The 21383-nt window shown below is 45.5% G+C and overlaps 1 protein-coding gene across 1 annotated transcript in view; it reads left to right on the forward strand.

Moving 5' to 3' along the window:
- The first annotated feature begins 5024 nt into the window (after window positions 1-5024).
- LOC127216705 (cytochrome P450 4F5) overlaps window positions 5025-21383 on the forward strand; it is a 64733-nt gene continuing 48374 nt past the window's right edge. Inside the window, exon 1 of the mRNA XM_051177524.1 lies at window positions 5025-5114. Within this exon, the coding sequence (XP_051033481.1) occupies window positions 5106-5114 (9 nt within the window). The 5' untranslated portion in view covers window positions 5025-5105. The remainder of the gene's footprint in view (window positions 5115-21383) is intronic.

The raw sequence follows: 21383 nt of genomic DNA on the forward strand, positions 1-21383 counted from the left end.
TGGACACAAGCCTGAGTCGTTGGGGAAGGAGGACTCCCATTGAGAAAATGCTTTCATCCACATTGCCTGTAGGCAAGTCTGCAGGGTGTTTTCTTGATTAATAATTGATGCAGGAGGGCCCAGCCTACTGTGGGCAGTGTCACCTCTGTGCCTGTGGTCCTGTATTGTGTAAGAAAGCAGTGACAGTCACGAAAGTAAAGGTGGTAAGCAGGGTTCTTCCATGGCTTCGCTTCAGTCCCTGCCTCTGGGTTCCTGCCCTGACTTGGTAGTATAAGATAATGTAAACCCTTTTCTCTCCAAGTTGCCTTTGGTGATGGTATTTCATCATAGCAACAAAAATCCCAAGTAAGACACTCACTACCCACTAAGGGTGTGGATGGGCTCGCAGTGTCATGAATTCCTTCCTGTGAAGCAGTTCTTATAATCAATCAGAAAGGAGTTGATTATCTCCTTAACAAGCTTGTCACTATTGCTTCAGAATACACATCTTGCCTGCTCAGCCACTAATCTATCATCATCCTGTCTTAGCTGGTTTTTTGTTTTTTTGCTGCTGTGATGAAACACATAACCAAAGCAACTTACAGGAGGTGGGGGGGGGGAGCTTATTTTAGTTTCTCGTGTCAGAGGGTTAGAGTCCATAATGGCAAGAGAAGCATGATAGCATGTGGCAGGCATGATGGCTGGAGCAGGAAGCTGAGAGCTCACATCTTGGACTCTTTAAGCATAAGACAGAGAGAACAAACTGGGTGTAGGTGAGGCTTTTAAAAGCTCAAAGTCTGCCCCCAGTGATATATTTCTTCCCAGCCAGACTGCCCCACCTAAGCTTCCCCAAATAGCTGGGGATCAAGCTAATGCTATGGGAGATGTTTCTCATTCAAACTACTATCCACGACTGTTGACAATTCTTCTCCATCACGCTACACAGCACCTGCAGCCCTCGTAAGGGTTACCCAGTTACTTCCTCCTTTTCATTCAGCTGGGAATTTCAGACAACAGAATGGTGCCACCACCTACATTCTATTCTCAGCCCCATCTTTCTAGAGACCCACAGACACACTCAGATGTGTGTTTCCATGGTAACTGTAAATCAAGGGAAACAGTTTATGTTAACCACCACCCTGACTAAAATACCCTGTGTGACAGTAGTGTTAATTGTCAATTTGACATCCATTATCACCTAGGAGATGGGCCTTGAACACATTTCTGGTCTGTTTTAGAGACAGTTCCATTGAAAGACCTAAAGAGTAATGTTAATGATGGACTAACCTGGAAACCAATATCTGTTCCTTGGAATTTTCTAGCTTCCTCTCACAAGGCCCTGAGATAAGAAGAATTCACACTGCCCCTCCTTTCCTGTGAGTCAACAGGTGGTAAATAGGGTCAAGAGATAGCTGTAACTCTGGTTTTCCCAGACAAGATTAATTAACACACCTGAGGCCCTAAGGTCTGCTGACCCTAATAGCAGACCATCCGGCCTCCAAGGGTCACGTACTCAATGGACCGAGGGTCCCACCCCCTCCCTAAGCTTGTGGGGTTGCCTTTAAAAACACCTGTGCCCTGGGGAGGGGGCTTCTCTCTAGCCTGGGTGCTGGAGGAGCCCGTTTGCGCAAACGTTTCCTGTTCATTAAAGCCTCTTGCGTTTTGCAGCAACTGGACTGGACATTGAGTTCTTAGGGTATCAACCGAACCTGGAAGACTCCTCATTCTGAGGGTCTTACACCATAAGCTTCTGTGTTTACCCGGAATGTTCTGTAAATGTCTGTTAAGTCCATTTGATCAATGATGCCATTTAATTCGACACTGTAAGAAGGTAATGTTAGGCCCATCGGAGGTGGCACAAGCCTTTCCCAGCACTTGGGATGCAGAAGCCTGTAGACATACATTGGAGTTCCAGGCCACATTGATCTATGCAATGAATTCCAGAGCAGCCAGGACTAGACACAGAAATCCTATCTTGAAAACAAAACAGAAACAGAAAAAGAATGTAATGTTAGAATCCAGCTGCTGTTCAGACCAAAATACCTTATAGAAGCCTCTCCCCTTTGAGCAGTCCTACCCTCTTACAGCAACCCTTCCCCCTCACTGAATATATTGTCAGTTAATCTAGATTGAACTGAGGTTGTCAGCCTTGTGTTGAGGATGGGGGCAAGACTCTTTTACCCACTGAGGCCTCCTATGATCCATGAGCGACCTTCTCTATTTTCCTCACGAGTTTTGGTTTGAAGTCTCTTTTGTCACATAATAGAGCAGCAACACCTACTTAGAATACTCCTAAAAGTCTCTGGATTAACATTTTATTTATTTGTGTGTGTGTGTGTATGCTTGGCATGCCGTAGTGTGTGGAGGCCAGAGGACAAGTTGCAGGAGTCAGCTCTTTCCTTCCATCATGTCGGTCCTAGGGACCAAACTCAGGCTGTGTGGTTTGGTAGCAAGTGCCTTTATCCACTAAGCCGGCGCACTATCCCCTGAAATACTTTTATCTATCATTTCACCCTAAGGTTGTGTCTGCCTTTTGTGGTGAGGAATTTCTTAGAGGTAACAAATAAATAAATGTTTCCAGATATTTGCTCCAACCTACTAGCCTGTGCCTTTGTTTGGGCCACAGTTGAGAATAATAACATTCAGAATTATTAAAATGTATGTGTTGATTCCTGCCGTTTTTGTTGTTTTTTGTCCCCCCTCTCCCCCTTTCTTAAATATTAGTCTAGCTTGTTTTATTTTGTTCTGGGCCTTGTGGACTGACTCCTTTACCCTCTTCAGTCTGAGGTTTTTCTTTCTTTCCTTCTTTTCTTTTCTTTCTTTCTTCCTTTTTTTTTTTTTTTTTTTTTTTTGTTGCCAAGAGAATAAGACTTCATTGATCTTTAATGTGACTGTTGTGCCAGGTTCACAGAGCCCTAGACCAATCCAAGGAGCCGGACAATTCTGATGCAAATGCAAAGATTTCTCTTTCTTGTTCAGTCTGGCCAGCTTGGATCTCACTCCTTGGGGGTGGGGGTGGGGGTGGGGGGGTGAGATGCCAACCAGCCATAAAGGGAAGCTTTTAAAGGGGAAGACCATAAGGTTGAAGGCCACAAATTCCAGAGTTTCCATAGTTACTTAAGGTCATACAAAATACAGAGTAAAACAGTAACTATATATTTTAAACAAGATACATTTGAGTAAGATAAGACAGGGCATGGGGTTGCAGGGTTACATGGTCACAGGGTCTGTCACTTATCCCCTGGGCTGAGGGATCTTTACAACAACCAGGGGACCTTTATGACCAGCAATTAGCAGACATAGGAATGTTGATACAAGTGCTGAACAGTCACCTCCCCTTCTCTGATTTAAGGAGTTAAATTTTCCTTTACCATTAGGAGTACCCTTTCTCTGTACAGATTTAGGGCCCAAGTTTTTAAACTTTTATCAGTTTTAATTTTTGGTCCATCAGTGACAATACCAAAATTGCCAGTTGAACATTAGGATGAAAAATGACTTTAAACATTAGGATTAAAAGCTGAGCCTGGGATTGGGGAGGTAGTTCACTCAAACTGGTTCCATTCTCAGTTCCCACACTCAGGAGATGAGAGTCTGCATTCTGCATGCTCATGCTGCAGACACCATAAACTAACCACTCAGTGTTTAACTCTGGAGCCTGGAGCTCCCACTGCAGCTGAGACTGGCATTAACTCTCTCCCACCTAATGTCTGGACAGTGAGTGAACACTCAGGTCTAGAAAAGGAACTGAAGACTTTTCAGGGGCAGGGGTGTATGCATGGTGCTCCCAGGACAGTCTGAGGTTTCTGACAGTTGTTTTTGTACAGCTGGCCCAGTGTGCTCATCAATTCCTTTAGCCTATTTTTACTGTGGAGAAGTTTTTCAGTTTTCCTTCCATTATGGCAGATAGACTTCTGGGTTAGTGGTTGTTGTCTTTCACAACTTGAAATAGATCACTGCACACCCTTGGGCTTTTGCACTTTCTGTGGAATGAATAATCTTGTTATTCTGACTGGCCTGCCTTTATATGTTAATCAGTGTTTTTCTCTTGCAGCTGTCAATATGTTGGGCGGAGGGACCCAGAGCCCATAGGCTCTCTCCTTTTCTACCTGAATTTACCCTCCACCCCCACTCCCACAGCCTGATCCCTTCTATCTGCTTCCTATCTAAACTCTGGCTCCTCAGTTGGGAGTTTTATCTGCAGAACCTGATCCAGTGGGTCCCAGTAGGGCTGGATTCTCTGTTTCTGAAAGTCGTATTTCCACCCAGAACTTGGGATTCTGCGAGGCTGTGCGAGGGCAGAGACTTATGGACTCTCGGTAGCGCATCAAGAAATGCTGCTCTACTGCCCCCCCCCCCCCAGCCTGCCACGGAGAGGGCCTGGAGAGGGCGCGAGAGGCTGTAAACTTCGGTTCCTAAGATACCTTTGTCCTGGCTCAGACAGGAGGCTGTTGGATCTTCAGGATATCATGCTTGTCTAGGCAGATGACTCTTGAGTTGGCCAGATCTGCTCTGGGTTGGCTCCGCCCCCTCGCTTTGGCCTCTTGCCCAGGGCTGGGAGGAGTCAGCTAGGCCTGGGAGGCATGATTGGCTCAGTCCAGATCATCAGTCCACATAGCCAGAAACTTAAAGCATTTCTAGAGAAGAGAGGAGGTCTCCTGGGACTCATTGCTCCAGAGACAAGGTGCCAGGCTTGGGGACACAGGGAAGGACTCTATTGAACAGTGGAAGCTCTCTGTCTAGAGCTGGGGTGGCTCAAGGGCTCTGGCTGTGGTTTCCCCGTTACCATGCCACTTCTCTGGACCAGTCTAGACTCTGAAGAGTTAGTTCCCTTCTCCTTGCCCTATTATAGCCCTCTAAGTCACTATCCCTCACCAGTGACCCTAGCAGTCCACTGCTGACTCCTAGGCCTCAGAATCTCACCATTTGCCTATCTGCCCTGCAGGATGCTACAGCTGAGCCTGTCTGGACTGGGGCCTTTGCCTGCCTCCCCATGGCAGCTTCTGCTGCTGGGTGGGGCCTCCTTGTTCCTGGCCAAAATTCTGGCCTGGATCTATGCCTTCTATGACAACTGCCGCCGACTCCGGGGCTTTCCTCAGCCCCCTACACGCCACTGGCTTTGGGGTCACATGAACATTGTGAGTATGGCAGCAGATGGGTCCTGGGGTGTCAGGATGAATGTGTTCTCAAAGGGCCAGGAAATGTTCTCAGGAATCTGGGGGTCATGTGAGGGCTAGGGGCCGTCAACCGTACAGAGGGGGGATGCCGAGGGAGACCCTCTCCACTCACACGCTCGGCAGACCCATTCCTTGCCTCTGTCCACACTGTGTTCTGAAGCTTTCTTCTTTTTTTTACCCCTCTTGTCCATAGCTAACTTTGGGTCACGTTCTCATTAGGATTCACAGTCTGAGGTCTCTTCCTGTCTTTTGTACATTCCTCTTTCATGTTGTAGTCAGATGCCCCCAGGACAGGTTGCACAGGACTGAGTTCCCATTTCCTGACGTACTGCCTGTACTTTCCACTGTTGGGTTTGAGGCCTTCTAGTGGAATATATGTGGTGTGCCCCTTTCCTAACCCATCTCTGTTCTGTACCTCTCTGAGCTGCCTCTTCCCCTGTGGGAATGAGCTGTGATCCTTCTCCTCCACCACAGGGACACAGTGTCTGAAGAGAGATGCAGTCTCTCCTCTCCAACTCTTCAGGCTCCATCCTTTCTTATCTAGCTCTCCGCTCTCGAAGTGTGTCAGAGGACTCCACTGTCTGAGCTGTGTCAGAGTTGAGTATTCCGTTTCCCTTCGCGGTGTCAAGATGAATCAGTCAATGTCCTGTCTTCTTTATGAAAGGGTTCCATTTCTATCCCAACCACTTGTTTTTCCAGAAGGAACCTCTGTGGCCTCTTCCGTAATGGCTACACTTTCTGGGAGGGAAGGATTTCTTATTCTCATATCAAGTGTCTCTTGTTCTGTGGCTTCCAATTGCTGGAGCCACACTTGGCATTTCTGTGTCACCTCCAATGGCCTTGATTGGAGTGTGGCTTTCTTCACCATAGCCATCTTTCCTTCTAGCATCCCTGTTTGCCTTCTCTCATCTCCTTTCTACTCAGTATCTCCTCCTCTCTATCTTCCAGTACAGGAGCCTCCTTTCAACCCATCTGTAGTAGCTGGGGGTATCCCAGATGAATGGGACCATATGCATCATATATTCACATTACTAGAAAGGTGCACAACCAATAGGGGCGGGAAGTCCAGTCATGGCTATGGCATGCTCAGGAACTGCTCAGACCATGAAGCTGGTTGCCTTAGCAGTTTCGATGTGCTGCTGAAGGCCTGGAAGGTTCAGAGAGAGTTTCTGATCTCCCATCAGAAGCTGAGTTCTGATCAAGAGACACAGTCACCACCAGGAAGTGAAGGCTCAGGGGTCAAGCAGCAGGCTTGACCTCAGACTTTAAATCTGGGCCACCTGTCAGAAGGCAATGCCCACTCTCAGGGAGGATCGTCTCCCCTTAGTTCATCTTTCCAGGAAATTCCCTCACAGACTAGTTCACAGGATGGTCATGGTTAATTCCAGATCCTGCCAAGTTGACAGTGGAGACCCCAACTCTTGCCAACCTGATGCCCTACCATATTATTGTGTCATGCTTAATTACCAAATGAAGATATACAGTCTCAATCCCACCTAACATCATCTAAGCATTGCACTTATAAAGAAATATACTATTATTTCTCCAGAGTAGATGGCAAAATGCCTAACTGCTGATGTTATTTCAAGCAATGTGTGTAAAGGAATAGGAGAGAAATGCCTGTGTATTTATGCATAAACATGTCCTTAACAACATAGGATGGAAACACTCATGATAGTTATAACCCTTGTTTATGTAACTGCTCATATGATCTTAGCTGGTATTCACTGCTGCTTTCTTCTACTGCACATTCTCTATTTCCTCCACCCTCAGCAAACATCTCATTAGGTTTTGGCACGGTGACCCATACCTTCACCCCTGAAGAAATATTATCATCCCGTGTAACATAGAAAAATAAATGACCCAGAGGCTGATATTGGGGTTCAAACTTCAACTGAATATCAGAAAAGCAAAGCAGGTGGCCACTAGCTTCTTACTTCTACCTCAGGCTGAATGGGCTGATTCTGTTTCCATGAGCTCACTAAGCCTCAGACTATAACCTCTCCTCAGTGAGACTGGGGAATGAATTTCTCTTTGAGACCTTGCTTCTCAGTCTTATATACTTACCTAATATTTGGATTAAAGGTGTGAGCTATAATTCTCTTGTGCAGATCTGAGTGGCCTGAGCTCACAGACATCTCTTAATCCTGAATCCTAGGTGTGTACCACCACCTCCTAGCCTCTGGCTGCTGGGATTAAAGGTGTATGTCACCACTGCCTGATCTCCATAGCTTAAGGCTGACTTTTCTTTTCTGAATCCTCAGGCAAACTTTAATAAATTGTAAATAATATGTCACTACAATCGTGCCCAGGTTGGGTTGTTGAAGTTTTCCATTGACTTTAACCACAGGATATGGTAACACAAAGAGATACCCTAAAAGATCTCCTGCAGTCCAGGCATAGTCTTCCTTCTATTGTGGATAAGCTGCCCACCCACTTTTCCTCTGAAAGTTTGGGTCAGTCACCTGTTAACACTTTCACACATATCTTAGCCTGTTGATTCAAGGGAATAAGGAACCCAAATTGGCCAGGGGGAAGGATTAGCTTCTGAGTCAATGGATGTTTATCATATCTCTTGGCAGAAGCAGTCCCCCATCTGGAACCAGGTCTTGTAAGTCAGGAGAGCATAAGGTTGTGTGAACAACAAATAAACATTTTGCCAGTGGGACACTAGAGGTGGTCAGGCTTGACACCATTCTCATTTCTATTCTTGCTTGATCCCTGAACTAAATTCTGGTTATAGGTGAAACAATGCCATGTATTGGACACAGATTCAGAACACAGACAGCCTTCCGGAAAGCTTGCCCAGCTGTCCAAGTTATTTCCACCTATTTTACTGTAGCTGTGCCATTAAAAGGCCATTCTACCCTTCTTTAAAGCCACCTGTTTCTGGATGATGGGGGATGGTAAGGCCACTGAATTCCACGATCATGAGCCCTCTGCCTCATTTCCATGGCTGTGATGTGCATTCCTTTGTTAGCAGCAGCATTATGTGGGATACCATGATGGTGGATATCATTCTGTAAATGAATAGATGGTAGATACCATGATGGTGGATATCATTCTGTAAATGAATAGATGGTAGATACCATGATGGTGGATATCATTCTGTAAATGAATAGATAGTAGTTTTGGCAGAAGCATTACATACAGAATGGCAATTTCATAATGAGAGTAAGTATCTATTTCAGTATGGAAAAGGCATTGTCCATTCCATAGTGGAAGTGCTCCAGGGAAGTCAGCCACAGGCTGATCTCCTCAGGGAATGATGTATTGGAATCTCAGTGTTGGTTTCTGCTGCTGGTAGATCTATCACTCAATGGCAGCCATAAGCAGGTCAGCATTGGTAAATGGAAGCCTGTGTTGTTGAGCCCATGTATGACTTGCATTCCTGCCATCTTGTCCACTTTGGTTATGGACCCATTTTGCAATGACAGGGATGGCCAGGGAAAGTTGTCAACTACTATCCACAGTACAAGTCACCCTATCTACTTGATTACTGAAACCCTTCTCTGCTGATATCACCCTTTGCTGAGTAGTCATATGAGACACAAACACTTTCACATTCTTTGCCCATTTAGAGAGATCTACCATATATGCTTTTTCCCACAATGTCTTTCCAACTTTTTAATCACAGCCCTTTTAAGAAGCCTGCCATGAGCCAAACCATTGGTCACAGCCCAAGAAACAGTATACAATCACGTTTGACCATCTCCTTTTCCAAGCAAAAGCATATGACTGTACATACTTATGTAGATTTCCCTTCAGAGTGGCATTCAGGATTGTCACAAAAGGTTATAATGCTACTTACTGCTGACCACTTTTGGGTGGTGCCTTTGTAGCATGTGGAAACATCTGTAAATGCCAAATTTTATGTTCAGTAGACCACAGGACGCACTTCATGAAACTGTAGGTGCATGCTTAGGAGCAAAAGGGGGTGTAGCAGAAATGGGAACCATAGGCATTTTGGCATCTTTAGCAATAAGCTATGCTTTCATACTCTGTATAGGCTCAGTCCCATACAACATGTAGACACACACACACACACACACACACACACACACACACACACACACATACACCACTTCCATTTGAAGATAGATTACTACTGTGACTGTTACCATTGTGTTAGTTGCAACACTAACCCTCAGTTCTCTGCTTAACGGGCTTGTATAGATAAATTTAGCTTGATCAACATCCTCTCGCACGTATGTTCCAGACCTCTTCTGATGTGAATCACAAAACCACAAGAAGTTCTTTAGGAGTATAGTGTACCTTCTCACAGTGTGTGTTCCATCTTTGGGGCCTGCTGAAACCTAGTCTTGTTATAGTTCTAGAAGTAAAGATGTGTGGTGTGGCTGGCCCTCATTTGGCATCAGAGGTGCCTTGCTTGGCATCTCCTTCAGGAAAGGTCATTCTTGGTTTCAGAGACAACACAGAATTAATTTTTTTCAGACAAAGATGGAGAGGGCAATGGTTCAGGGATTGGAATTGGGGATACATTTGCTACTAAATTTGGGAGACTCTTCCTCAAGAAAAACAAACCAATTAGATTCAGAGAGTTCCATGCCCTCAGTTCCTCCATACATCTCCATGTCAGGATACAGGGTGCTGTTTACCAACCATTGCCCTCACTTTAATTCCAGACACTCTTTGAGGCTGGGGTCTGAACTTTCATCCTAAGTCATTCCGTCCTATGACAAGGGCACTTGTGTTTGGATTTCAGCATCTTCAGGCCTAGTTAAGTTAAGCTGCTCAGGTTAAGTTTTCTTCTTAGGACTGGGCAGTGGTGGCTCCTGCTTTTAGTCCCAGCACCCAGGAGGCAGAAACAGGTGGATCTCTATGAGTTTGAGACCAGCTAGGTCTATAGAGTGAGTTCCAGGACAGCCAAGGATACACAGAGAAACCTTGACTCAAAAAACAAAACAACAAACAAAAAAAGATTCTCTCTTAGGACATACTTACAAACTTTTAGAGGCTTTGTGCACAAGTGGAGTTGGCACATTAAGCTCATTTTATTTTCATCCAGAAACACCGGAAGCACCTAGCCAACATCATTATATTCCTTACTGTTCCAGACATGTTAAAAAGTTTGATATAGAGTCATCACCGCCTTGCTCCTCAGAGTGGGTGAATCAAGAAGATCAGAGCATTTATCTACCATAGTTCTTTAAGCAGTTCACGCCACTGGTTATCAGTGTTCTCTAGACCACCAAGCCCTCAGCAATAGTATTACTTAGTGTCTGTCTCTGTGATAAAACACCTTTACCAAAAGCAACTTTAGGAAGAACTGGCTTATTTTCACTCAAAGGTCCAGAGGGATAGAGTCAATCCTAGTGGGGAAGGACTGGCAGGATGGGCAGGAAGAAGGAAGCTCCCGTTTTACCCATAACTAGAACAGAGAGGGGGAGGAAGAGAGAGAGAGAGGAGGGAGGGGGAGAGGAGAGGGAGGGTGAATGGGAAGTAGCACAGGCTATAAGACTCAAAGCCTGTCCCTGGTGATGTATTTCCTTCAGCAAGGTCCACCTCCTAAAGGTGCCATAACTTCCCCAAACAGCACCACCAACTGGGGATCAAGTGTTCTAATAAATGGGCTTACATGGGACATTTCTCATTCAAACTACTACAGCAACTGTAGGTTTAATCAAATTGCAGCACTATCACCTGATTCTAACATTCTAACCCATTAGAGAAAAATGTCCATTAATTGTGTTTCTTTAGAACTACTCCTGGCACCACAGTTTACATTAGTCAAGGTTCTCTACAGGAACAGACTCACTGCACAGCATTTCTATGTGTACTGAGACTTAGTGGAATGGCTTTCAACCAGTAGGAGCTGGGTAGACCCACAAAGGTTCTCTGCATAGCACAGGCTGAGAGCCCAGGAGCTGCTCAGCTCACAAAGCTGCATCCTCAGCAGCAGGGAAAGTTTCTAGTCCACACTGGAGTTCAAAGATGCTGCACTCTGACATCAATGAAGGGTAGACCCACTCACCAAAAGGCAGTCAAGTCACTTCTTTTCCCCTGTGAACCTTTTTCTATCTGGGGCACTTGCTGTAAAGTGCTTTCCTCTCTGAGGAAGAATCTTCTATCGGTTAATTCTAACTGGAAACAGTTCTATAGACTCAGCCAGAGATACAACTCTTAGTTAATCCAGATCTGGCCAGGTTGGAAAGCAAGAGCAACCACCTCACTCTCTCGAGCACATCTGGTTTAGTTTCTCATCAGGATTCAATTCTGAAGTTCCTGTCAATGGCATTTTCCTTGACAGTCATGGGAAAACTTGGGCCTTGGATGAACTTAACCACTCACGCTTTCTGATGTCTTGATCACAGTGATGATGGACAGTTAGGTGCTGTGTAAGCTCCAATCCATCCACACCCATCATCCTGCTGCTGTGCTTCTCCAGCCTGCTCATTGTGTCATAGCCTCAGGGGCAAAGGGTCTTCATCCATTGCCTTCTCTCTATCTGATCTTATTCCTGTTACCCAGGTGACATCCAGGTCCTTGAATCCCAGTTCCATTGGCTCTTTCTCTCCACAGCTCTCTGCTGTTCTGTGTCTAACATCCTTCCAAGAGTCTCTTTTCATTGTTCTACGATCACACTTCACCGGTCTCCCCTGATTTCCCTGTGGGCCCTTACTGTCCACTTCAGATCTCTTGCTGTCTTCTCTCCTCCTGTCCTCTCCTTCCCAAGGCTTCTTCCTTAATAGGACCCAGCACCTAAGTTAACATGTGTTTGTATGTGGGCTTTTTGTTTTGTTTTGTTGTTTTTTTGAGACAGGGTTTCTCTGTATAGCCCTGGCTGTCCTGGAACTCACTCTGTAGACCTGACTGGCCTCAAACTTACAGAGATCCACCTGCCTCTGCCTCCCAAGTGCTGGAATTAATTCTAACCTCATTTCCCTCGTGAGTTGGGAACCAAGACTATAATCTTCAAAGCCATAGAATCACTGGGCCAGTGCTAGGGGAAAATTCTCTAGTTCACTCTGAGTTTAGGTAAGTGGTAAGGAGGGGGAAGATATTAGAAGAATCAGATGCAAAAAAAAAATCTGAAAAAGACACAGGGAGAGTCATACAGAGGCAAAGGAGAGAGGAAGAGAGAGAGAGAGAGCAAAAGAGAAAGAATGATACAGACACAAAACAGAGAAAAAGAAAGTGGGACAGATAATTGGTGGTGAAATATATACACAGATACACTCATACATGTAATTATATCTAATATATTTTACCTCTCTGTCATTTATCTATTATGTACCCCTATGCCCTTTGTTATCTATTATGTATCACATCTGTAAATCATTTTTGTTTCCATATTTATCCATCATCAATAGTCTGTCTATCTATCTAAAGAAACAGAGAGGTTGGAGAGATGGCTCAGTAGTTAAGAGCCCTTGCTGTTCATGTAGAGAAGCTAGCTTCAGTACTTAGTCCCCACATCAGGTAGCTGACATCAGCCTGGAACTGCATTTCCAGTGGATATAACACCTTCTTCTGGTCTACATGGGCATCTGCATAAAATATGTAGCCACACCTACATATACAAATAACAAATCAATAAATCTTAAGAAACAAAAACCGGCTGGGCGATGGTAGTGCATACCTTTCATCCCAACACTCGGGAGGCAGAGGCAGGCAGATTTCAATGAGTTCAAGGCCAGCCTGATCTACAAAGCAACTTCCTTTGGTGATATGTTGTTTATGATCTAATAAAGCCACCGGTGGTCAGAATGTAAAGCCAACCACACCAGTTAGCTATAGAAGCTGGGCAATGGTGGCACACACCTTGAACCCCAGGACTCAGGAGACAGAGGCAGATGGATCTCTGTGAGTTCAAGACCACCCTGGGCTACAGGAGAGTGAATCAGTTTAACAGAGCTCATGCCTTTAATCTCAGAACTAGAGAGTATATAAGGAGCTCAATGCAGTCTTAGAGGGCAGTCTTGTCTTTGGGTGAAGAGCAGTGCAGTCTAGGATTCTGAGACTTGGTGGAGAGCAGTGCAGTCTGGAGATGCAATCTGAGGTTCAGTAGATTGTTCCTTCAGTCTGAGCATTGGTAGAGGTGAGAACTCTCTAGTGACTGATTGCTTTGCTTCTCTGATCTTCAGTGGCTTTATTAGTTCATAAACAATATATTGCCACAAGTTCCAGGACAGCCAAGGCTATACAGAGAAACCCTGTCTCGAAAAACCATATATATATATGAGAGAGAGAATAGACTTCAGATAAAAAGAGGATGTATATAGAAAGAGGCATGTATATAGAGACATGAATGAATATATATATATATTTATACACACACACACACACGTGTGTGTGTGTGTGTGTGTGTGTGTGTGTGTGTGTGTGTGTATGATGCACACAGTTTAACACAGGTTGATTTAGCAAGAGCCATAGATGGATGAACCTATGAGAAGAGGGAGAGTCGTATGGGATTTGATTGGCAAGAGAATGGGAACACCCCAAGCACCCTGTCAAAACTAGCCTTAGCCTTCTCTATCCCCAGATCCAGAGCAATGAGGAAGGCATGCAGTTGTTGACTGAGATGAGCCATGACTTCCATGATGTCCACCTTTGTTGGTTTGGGGCCTTCTACCCTATCCTGAGGCTCACTCACCCCAAGTTCATTGCCCCCGTGCTCCAGGCCCCAGGTATTTCTCCCAGGATTCAATTACTGGTCTGTTCCCTTCCTTTTCTCCAAGCCCTTCCAATCCTTTCACAGGCCAGGCTGGGCAGGGGAGGATGAAGCCATGTCTAACAGAAGCCACAACCCTGCTTCTCACCTGACTGACCCTGGACAAGGTTTTGGGTTTCTCCAGATACTGAGGTCTGTTAAGTGAGTAATGGAAATTCAACCCAGTATAGTCTAAGGAATGAAAGAAAATCTATTGGCTTGGCATAGTAGGGTCCTTGTCTGCAATTTATAGGGCCTTGGGCTGCATGCCTAGACACTTAAAATAAAAACAAACAAACAACAACTAAAAACATTTGCTGGCAGGAAAATCTAGAGGTCTTCAGGCACAGCTGGATTCAAGTCTCAACAGTGCTGCAGGATCTTTATCTCTTAGTTCCATCTTCCTGTGGGATGTTTTTACTCTCATCTGGGGAAAGATGACCCCTAATCGCTCAACCCCTTGGAAAAAATCCTGTGGGTGCAGGAGTTCTGGGACTCCCTTAACTTTCCCTCCTTTGGGTGATAGGACAGAGTCTTCATCCACCACTGTGACTTTATGGCCTCATACTATTTTAGACAAAGAATGACAAGTAACCAGAACATTAATTCAGACCACACTCTTCACACTCTTTCTGTTAAACATCTTCTTTTCTTTTCTTTTCTTTTTTCTTTTTTTTTGAGACAGGGTGTCTCTATGTAGTTCTAGGTGCTCTGAAACTCACAGGGATCTAACTGCCTCTGCCTTCCCAGTGCAAGGTGTGCACCACTGAACAGCCCGTTTTGTGCATTCTTACATAAAAGCAACATAGAAAAGGGCAAATGTGTCTTCATAGCGTGTTCTTAAAGTCAAAGCAAAAGGTTAGTAGATGAAGGTCTTTTGCATACTTAAGGTACAATCTTTCCCTACTCTTTGATCTTTGACAAAACATCTATAGTAATGACATGAAATAAAAACATGGAGATCTGCTGGGTGTAGTGTGCATCCCTTTAAGGACAGTAGTAGGGAGGCAGAGGCAGGCAGATCTCTGTATGTTCAAGTCCCATCGGTCTACAAATTTATTTTCTCACAAACAAGCCAACAAACCCATTGAATGACCATTTTGTCATAGGATTCTGAATATAGCATGGCCAAACATCATTACAATCATTCATCATTTTTATGGGGCCATTAGTATAATGAGATCAATTTGTCAGGAGACTTCCCAAGAGGTTGTTGCCATGAATGGAGGCTATGACATCCCTTCTAAGAGTTCTGAGGTAGACCTGATAGGCCAGGACAGAACAGAAAGGTTTAGAGTTTGGGAAAGTGTTGCAGAAGGAGGCACACAACACAGCAGGCATTCTACCCTCCTTAGTTCAGTGTCTTAGGGTTGCTTCAGCCACTTCTGATGGAAGGGACCTTAAACTGGAAAGTGGCTTGGGAGGGAGAGAGGGTGTGTAGAGTACTTCAGGAGAAGATCTGGATGGGTCCAGCTGTGTCTAGCTGGCTCTGGAGCTGCTTGATGGCTAGAGGGGGCCGTGTCAGTTTTTTGAGGGGAGCATATACGCTGCATTCTGTGGTCTTGGAGGATAGGGAAACCCTTAACTCTGAGTTCTTAATGCTTAGCACAGTGTAAAGGATGGTTGATGGTAGTCATGGGTCATGTTTAGGACACATTTAAATCCTATCTGGGGTTATCTGAAGGCCAGAGTTAGATCATGTGAGATTGCTGTATTCCAGTACCAAACCATATTGTATCATCTCAGGGAAGATCATATATGTTGTACTCATAACTGTGTCCCTCTCTCATGAGCAGGGGGTGTCAGGACATGTCAGAGAGCTGAAATGGACAGTGTGCCCCAGGTTTCTGTACTGGGTTTAGATGAGGAGGATGTGCTGGACCATGTAGCAGCCATGTTGTGGCATGTTGTGCCCTGACAGGTTGACATTGGCTCTCCTTGCTACTGCAGCCTGGTCTGGCCCCATCTCACTTACTTCCTCCTTCCTGCTGCCTTTGTCCCTGTCCCCTTTCTGCCTTGCTGGCCATGGAGGGGAAGTGCACAGCTCTGGGGCTGAGGGTCCCCACCCACTCCCCAAATTCATCTTTACCCTCTCCATGGCCCCGGATTATTCTTCATGGCAGCTGCGGTGGCCCCTAAGGAAATGACTTTCTACGGCTTCCTGAAGCCATGGCTGGGTGAGTACCTTAAGGTGAGGGTCAGGGGATATCTTGGGGGGATCAGAGGAAGGTTCCACCTTTGCCCACTGACATGGCTGTCCTCCCAGGGGATGGGCTGTTGGTGAGTTCGGGTGACAAGTGGAGTCGCCATCGTCGTCTGCTGACACCCGCCTTCCACTTTGACATCCTGAAGTCCTATGTGAAGATTTTTAACAAGAGTGTGAACATCATGCATGTGAGTTTGTATATATGTTTGTATGAGATAAGTTCTTTATGATGAAATATTTTTTTGTTTTTTGTTTTTCGAGACAGGGTTTCCTCTGTATTGCTTTAGAGTCTGTCCTGGAACTAGGCTGACCTCGAACTCACAGAGATCCACCTGCCTCTGCCTCCCGAGTGCTGGGGTTAAAGGCGTGCGCCCCCAACACCTGGCGAAATATTTTTAAATATATACATATGTTTTTAATGTGTATGGGTGTTTTGCCTGCATGTATGACTATGCATTCTTAGTGCTTGTATGTCTAGAAGAGGACATTGGATTTCCTGTCACTGGAGTTATAGGCAGTTGTGAGTCACTATATAGGAACTGAGAATTGAAACAGTGTCCTCTGTATGAGCAACAAGTGCTGTTAGCCTCTGATCCACCTCTTCAGCCCCATGTGGGGTAATTTCTGTAGCCACATACCAGTGGGCATTTATTGAATACCTACTATACATCAGAAATACTATGCCAGTTCCATGATCTATGTTGTCTGCAGTAATTTCCAAACTACTCTGAGGTAGAGGTAACCATGACAGTTACATTATGGATGATGAACTGGAGGCCATAGAGGTCAGGGAGGGCATCCAAGTTCATCCATCAGCAGTGTGACTGGTAGAGCAGGCATTAAGTATTGCTTATGGGGCAATGGATGGGGTGAAATTAATTGTTGCTGAAGGTTTAACAAGTGGGAACTAGGAGAGGGAAATGCATTGACCAAAGGCACAGAGACATTAGACTTTAACTCGAGGTTTCTGACTCCTAGCCTTGTGTCTTCTCTCACTGGAGTCTGGCTTATTGTGGAGGCAGGGGACCAAGTGTGTGTGTGTGTGTGTGTGTGTGTGTGTGTGTGTGTGTGTGTGTGTGTACTTATGCATGCATGTATGTGTCTACCCCAGTGTTTGGAGTTGGAGAGGGCCTCAAGAGCCAAGATGGTTCTGTTTTGTTCTCTGGCCAGGCCAAGTGGCAGCGCATGACCACCAAGGGCAGCGCCCGTCTGGACATGTTTGAACACATCAGCCTCATGACCTTGGACAGTCTGCAGAAATGTGTCTTCAGCTTTGACAGCAACTGTCAGGAGTGAGTCACTGTCTTTGTCTGGGAATCTGAGCCATGGACCACGGGAGGTGGTTGGGGAGGGAAGGATCTCTGGAGGAGGTGGGTCCTAACTGGCATTGAAGGACAGTGAGGAAAGAGAGAGAGAGCAGTATTATTCTTTCAGGGAGGTAGGGTTGTTTGGATAAAGGCAAGAAGGTGTGGCTAAGCAGTAAATACAACAGGCAAGGAGGGGGCTCTTGTCAATATCTTAGTGAAACAACTGAAGAAGGAAGGGCTGATGTTGGCTCCAGGTTTCAAAGGTTTCAATCCATCATGGCGGGTGGGGAAGGGCATCACAGAGTCCCTCCCACTAAGAAGGCCAAGAAGTGGAGAGGGAGAGATAGTCTGCCCTGGCAAGCTTCCTCCTGTTTCCTGTTCTTCCTTCTGGACCCCTAGCTTGTGGGATGAGACCACATCAGGGTGGTCAGCCCATTTCCCTCTCCCAGAGTGCTCAGACAACGCTCTGGAAAACACTCTCCTAGATGAACACAGAGATGTGCTTTATGAGGGCTAGGGCTATGACTCTGTCAGTAATGTGCTTGCCATGTGAGGCCAAAGACGTGAGTTCTGCTCCCTAGATCCCCATCAAAGCAAACCAGGGGGATTGATATCTGCATTCCAGTGCTGGAGGGAGTATTAGATAGGGACTCATAGGTTAGTAGTAATTGACCTTCCAGTTCAGTGAGAGACCCTTTGCCCAAAACCAAGATGGAGCACATTAAAGAAGAGAAGAGATGTGAACTTCTGTACTGCACATGCATGTGTTCACATGTATACTCACACATGTACATGAGGCAACTATTCAAACATGTACATACAGCACACACACGTGATTAAATCTAAGCACTTCTTAATCTAATAGAGGTTGATAATCATAAGGAGTCAACAAAGAGAGTTCCAGAACAGCCAGGGCTACACAGAGAGGCCCTGTCTTTGAAACAACAACAAAAACAAAATCACAGGGAGTTAAGAGTGCCCCCTGCTTCTGTTTTCCTCTCAAACATAGTTAAACAGTGCGCCCGGCCACTGCCTTTTTGTATTACTTACCTTCCTGTTGCTGTTATAAAATACTAGGATCTTCTAGAAGGAACAGTATATTTTGGACTAGAGTTCTAAAAGGGAAGTCCATAATGGCAAGGAAGGCATGGCAGCAGGCCGCTCAAGCAGGAAACTGCCCGATCACATTTCAACTGCACCCAGGAAACCAAGAGCACAAACTGGAAGTGAGGCAAGGCTACCAATTCTAAGTTCATTCCTCCAACAAGTATCTCATCTAAAAATTCCATAAGCTCCGCAAAAGTGCCACCAACTGGGACAAGTGTTTCAGTGTATGAGCCTGTGGGATACATTTCTCTTCAAACATCTTCCTTCCTTCCTTCCTTCCTTCCTTCCTCTTCCTTTATTCCTCTTCCTTCCCCTTCCTTTATCCTTCCTCTCTCTCTTTTGTTCTCTTTCCCTCCTTCCCATCCTCCCTCCCTTCCTCCCTTTCTTCCTGCCCTCCTTTCTCTCCCCGTCTTTTGTCTTCCTTCCTTTCTCCTATCTCCTTCTTTCTTCCTTTCTTTTTCCCTCCCTCCTTCCTTTTCTGTGTTAATAGTATGTTACTATGTTGTCTAGGCCATGTTGGAATTCAGTAGGTTCTCCAGGATGGACTTGAACTCATGATCTCCCCTCCTGCATCTCTTGGGTGTTGGGATTATAATCCGAAGCCACCATGTCCATTTAGTGGGCAGATCTTAAGGATGTTGTATACCCAGTAAGAAGGGCATGAACTCCATTCTGAGTTTTCCAAGGAGTCATGGAAGGTATTCAAACAGTTGGGAGTCATAGTGATAGCCGAGACTGGACAATTGACATGGTAGAGGAATGTCATGTAGACACAAGGATGCAAGGGACCTGAAGAGGAGGATATGAACCTGATACAGAAAACAGGACAGATTTACAAGAAATCAGGAAAGAAAAGTCAGAGCAGATGCTGAGTGAAAGAAAAATGGGAACAACCTTTGAATCCTAGGTTGCCGAGCTATTCATGGGGAGTAGGAAACAGGAGAGATGAGCCTGGCTAGAGCCTTTTTGGGGGGTCAGTCTTGGTCCTAAGACCCTGGTTGGAGCTTGTCTTGGGGTTCTTGTCTCTCTGGCCTGCCTTGCAGGTCTCCCAGTGAATACATTGCTGCCATCTTGGAGCTCAGCTCCCTCATAATCAAACGGCACTACCAGCTCTTCCTGTATGCGGACTTCCTGTACTACCTCACTGCTGATGGGCGGCGCTTCCGCAAGGTCTGCGACCTGGTGCACAACTTCACTGACGCCATCATCAGGGAGAGACGCCGTGCTCTCAATAGCCAGGGTGTTGATGAATTCCTCAAGGCCAAGACTAGGTCTAAGACTTTGGACTTCATTGATGTGATCTTGCTGGCCAAGGTGGGCTTTTGTGGGATCTCATCTGAAACCTTAACTAAGAACCTTGACATTAAATGTTAGATAGAAGCTGGACTTGATCAAGGGGGGGTATCTGGGAAACAATGTATGATGTTTATAATAACTAAGGACAGGATATACAGACATTATAGACATGATTCTGCTGAATCCTGTGTGGAAGGAGAAAGAACAGCAGGTAGTTATGGAGGAAACTGCAGAGAAGGGCTCTGGAAAGGATAGGGAAGGCATTCTGCTTGCACAATGGGCATCAGTCAGCAGCACCCCTCAGACATAGCATGAGTTGAGGGTCCTGTTTTTTTGTCTTCAGGATGAACATGGAAAGGAGCTGTCAGATGAGGATATCCGGGCAGAAGCTGACACCTTCATGTTTGGAGGTGAGTGTCCCAGTGTGGGACACTGAGGGTAAGACTCTATCAATCCCAATTAGGTATTTTGGGGAGACAGCAGATCCCTCCATTTTACCCATCTACCCTTTCGTCATATTTCCTTGGGGCATGGATGCCCAAGTGCTGCTCACTCTGAGGTGCTAAAACAGCATAGATATCCAGACCTTTCTGTCTGTCCCTCAGGCCATGACACCACAGCCAGTGGGCTCTCCTGGACCCTGTACAACCTGGCGAGGCATCCAGAGTACCAGGAGCGCTGCCGGCAGGAGGTGCGGGAGCTGCTGAGGGACCGGGAACCTGAGGAGATTGAATGGTGAGCGTAGGTTTACTGCTATGGATATAGCTGTGAGTCAGGATGATAGTTGCTATTTTTGACTTGTAAAATTCCATTGCTTTATTTATTTATTTGTGTGTGACTGTGTTTGGCATGTGCATGTACCAAGTACAATGTGGAGGCCAGAGGACAGCTTTCAGAAACTGGTCTCTCCTACCATGTGGGTTCTAGGACTGATGCAGGTGGTCAGCAGCAGCAGCAAGATCTTTCCCTGAGGAGCTGCCTACTTTTGGTGTTTTTGGTCTAGTTATGTAGTTAAAGCTGGCCTGGAATTCACCATTCTCTTCTCCTGTGTCTACCTCCTGGGATCACTTGGACATCACTTCTTAAATTGCTACTGTCTGACCCCCGATAATTCCTAGATCATATCCTCCACTTTTCTCTTGAGCTATGTGTCCGTTGTTTGCTGATTTGCAAGAATCTCTCTCTCACACACACATACACACACTCTCACACATATCATGATAGTAGACAGACAGACAGAGCATTGTGGAAATCTCTGAACCACTCTTTTGAATACTATTGTGGTCCCTGGTGTCTCATGATTTTTCAATTTTGTAAATACTATATAATGTTCTTTCCTTCTGGTCTTAAACCTCTAGCTTCCGGAGTTCCAAGAATTTGTGCTGTTCTGTCACAAAAATGTTGCTTATGCTTTTATTTGACTTTGTAGGCCTTTTGCCCCCTTTAATCAGTCTGATAATGGGTGGGGCCAATGGAGAATTGGCAAGTGGGTACAGAATTGCAGGTAGTTAGGTGCTCCCCATCATAGCCCAGTTGTAGTCAACAATAACCCGATGTGCATTCATGCTCACCTCAAAGAAATGACAAATCTTGGAAATGCTAAAGGTGATAATGAACATTGTCAGTCCAGCTTTTCAGAT

Source organism: Phodopus roborovskii, unplaced genomic scaffold, assembly GCF_943737965.1.
Source record: "Phodopus roborovskii unplaced genomic scaffold, PHOROB, whole genome shotgun sequence".
NCBI classification, from domain to species: domain Eukaryota; kingdom Metazoa; phylum Chordata; class Mammalia; order Rodentia; family Cricetidae; genus Phodopus; species Phodopus roborovskii.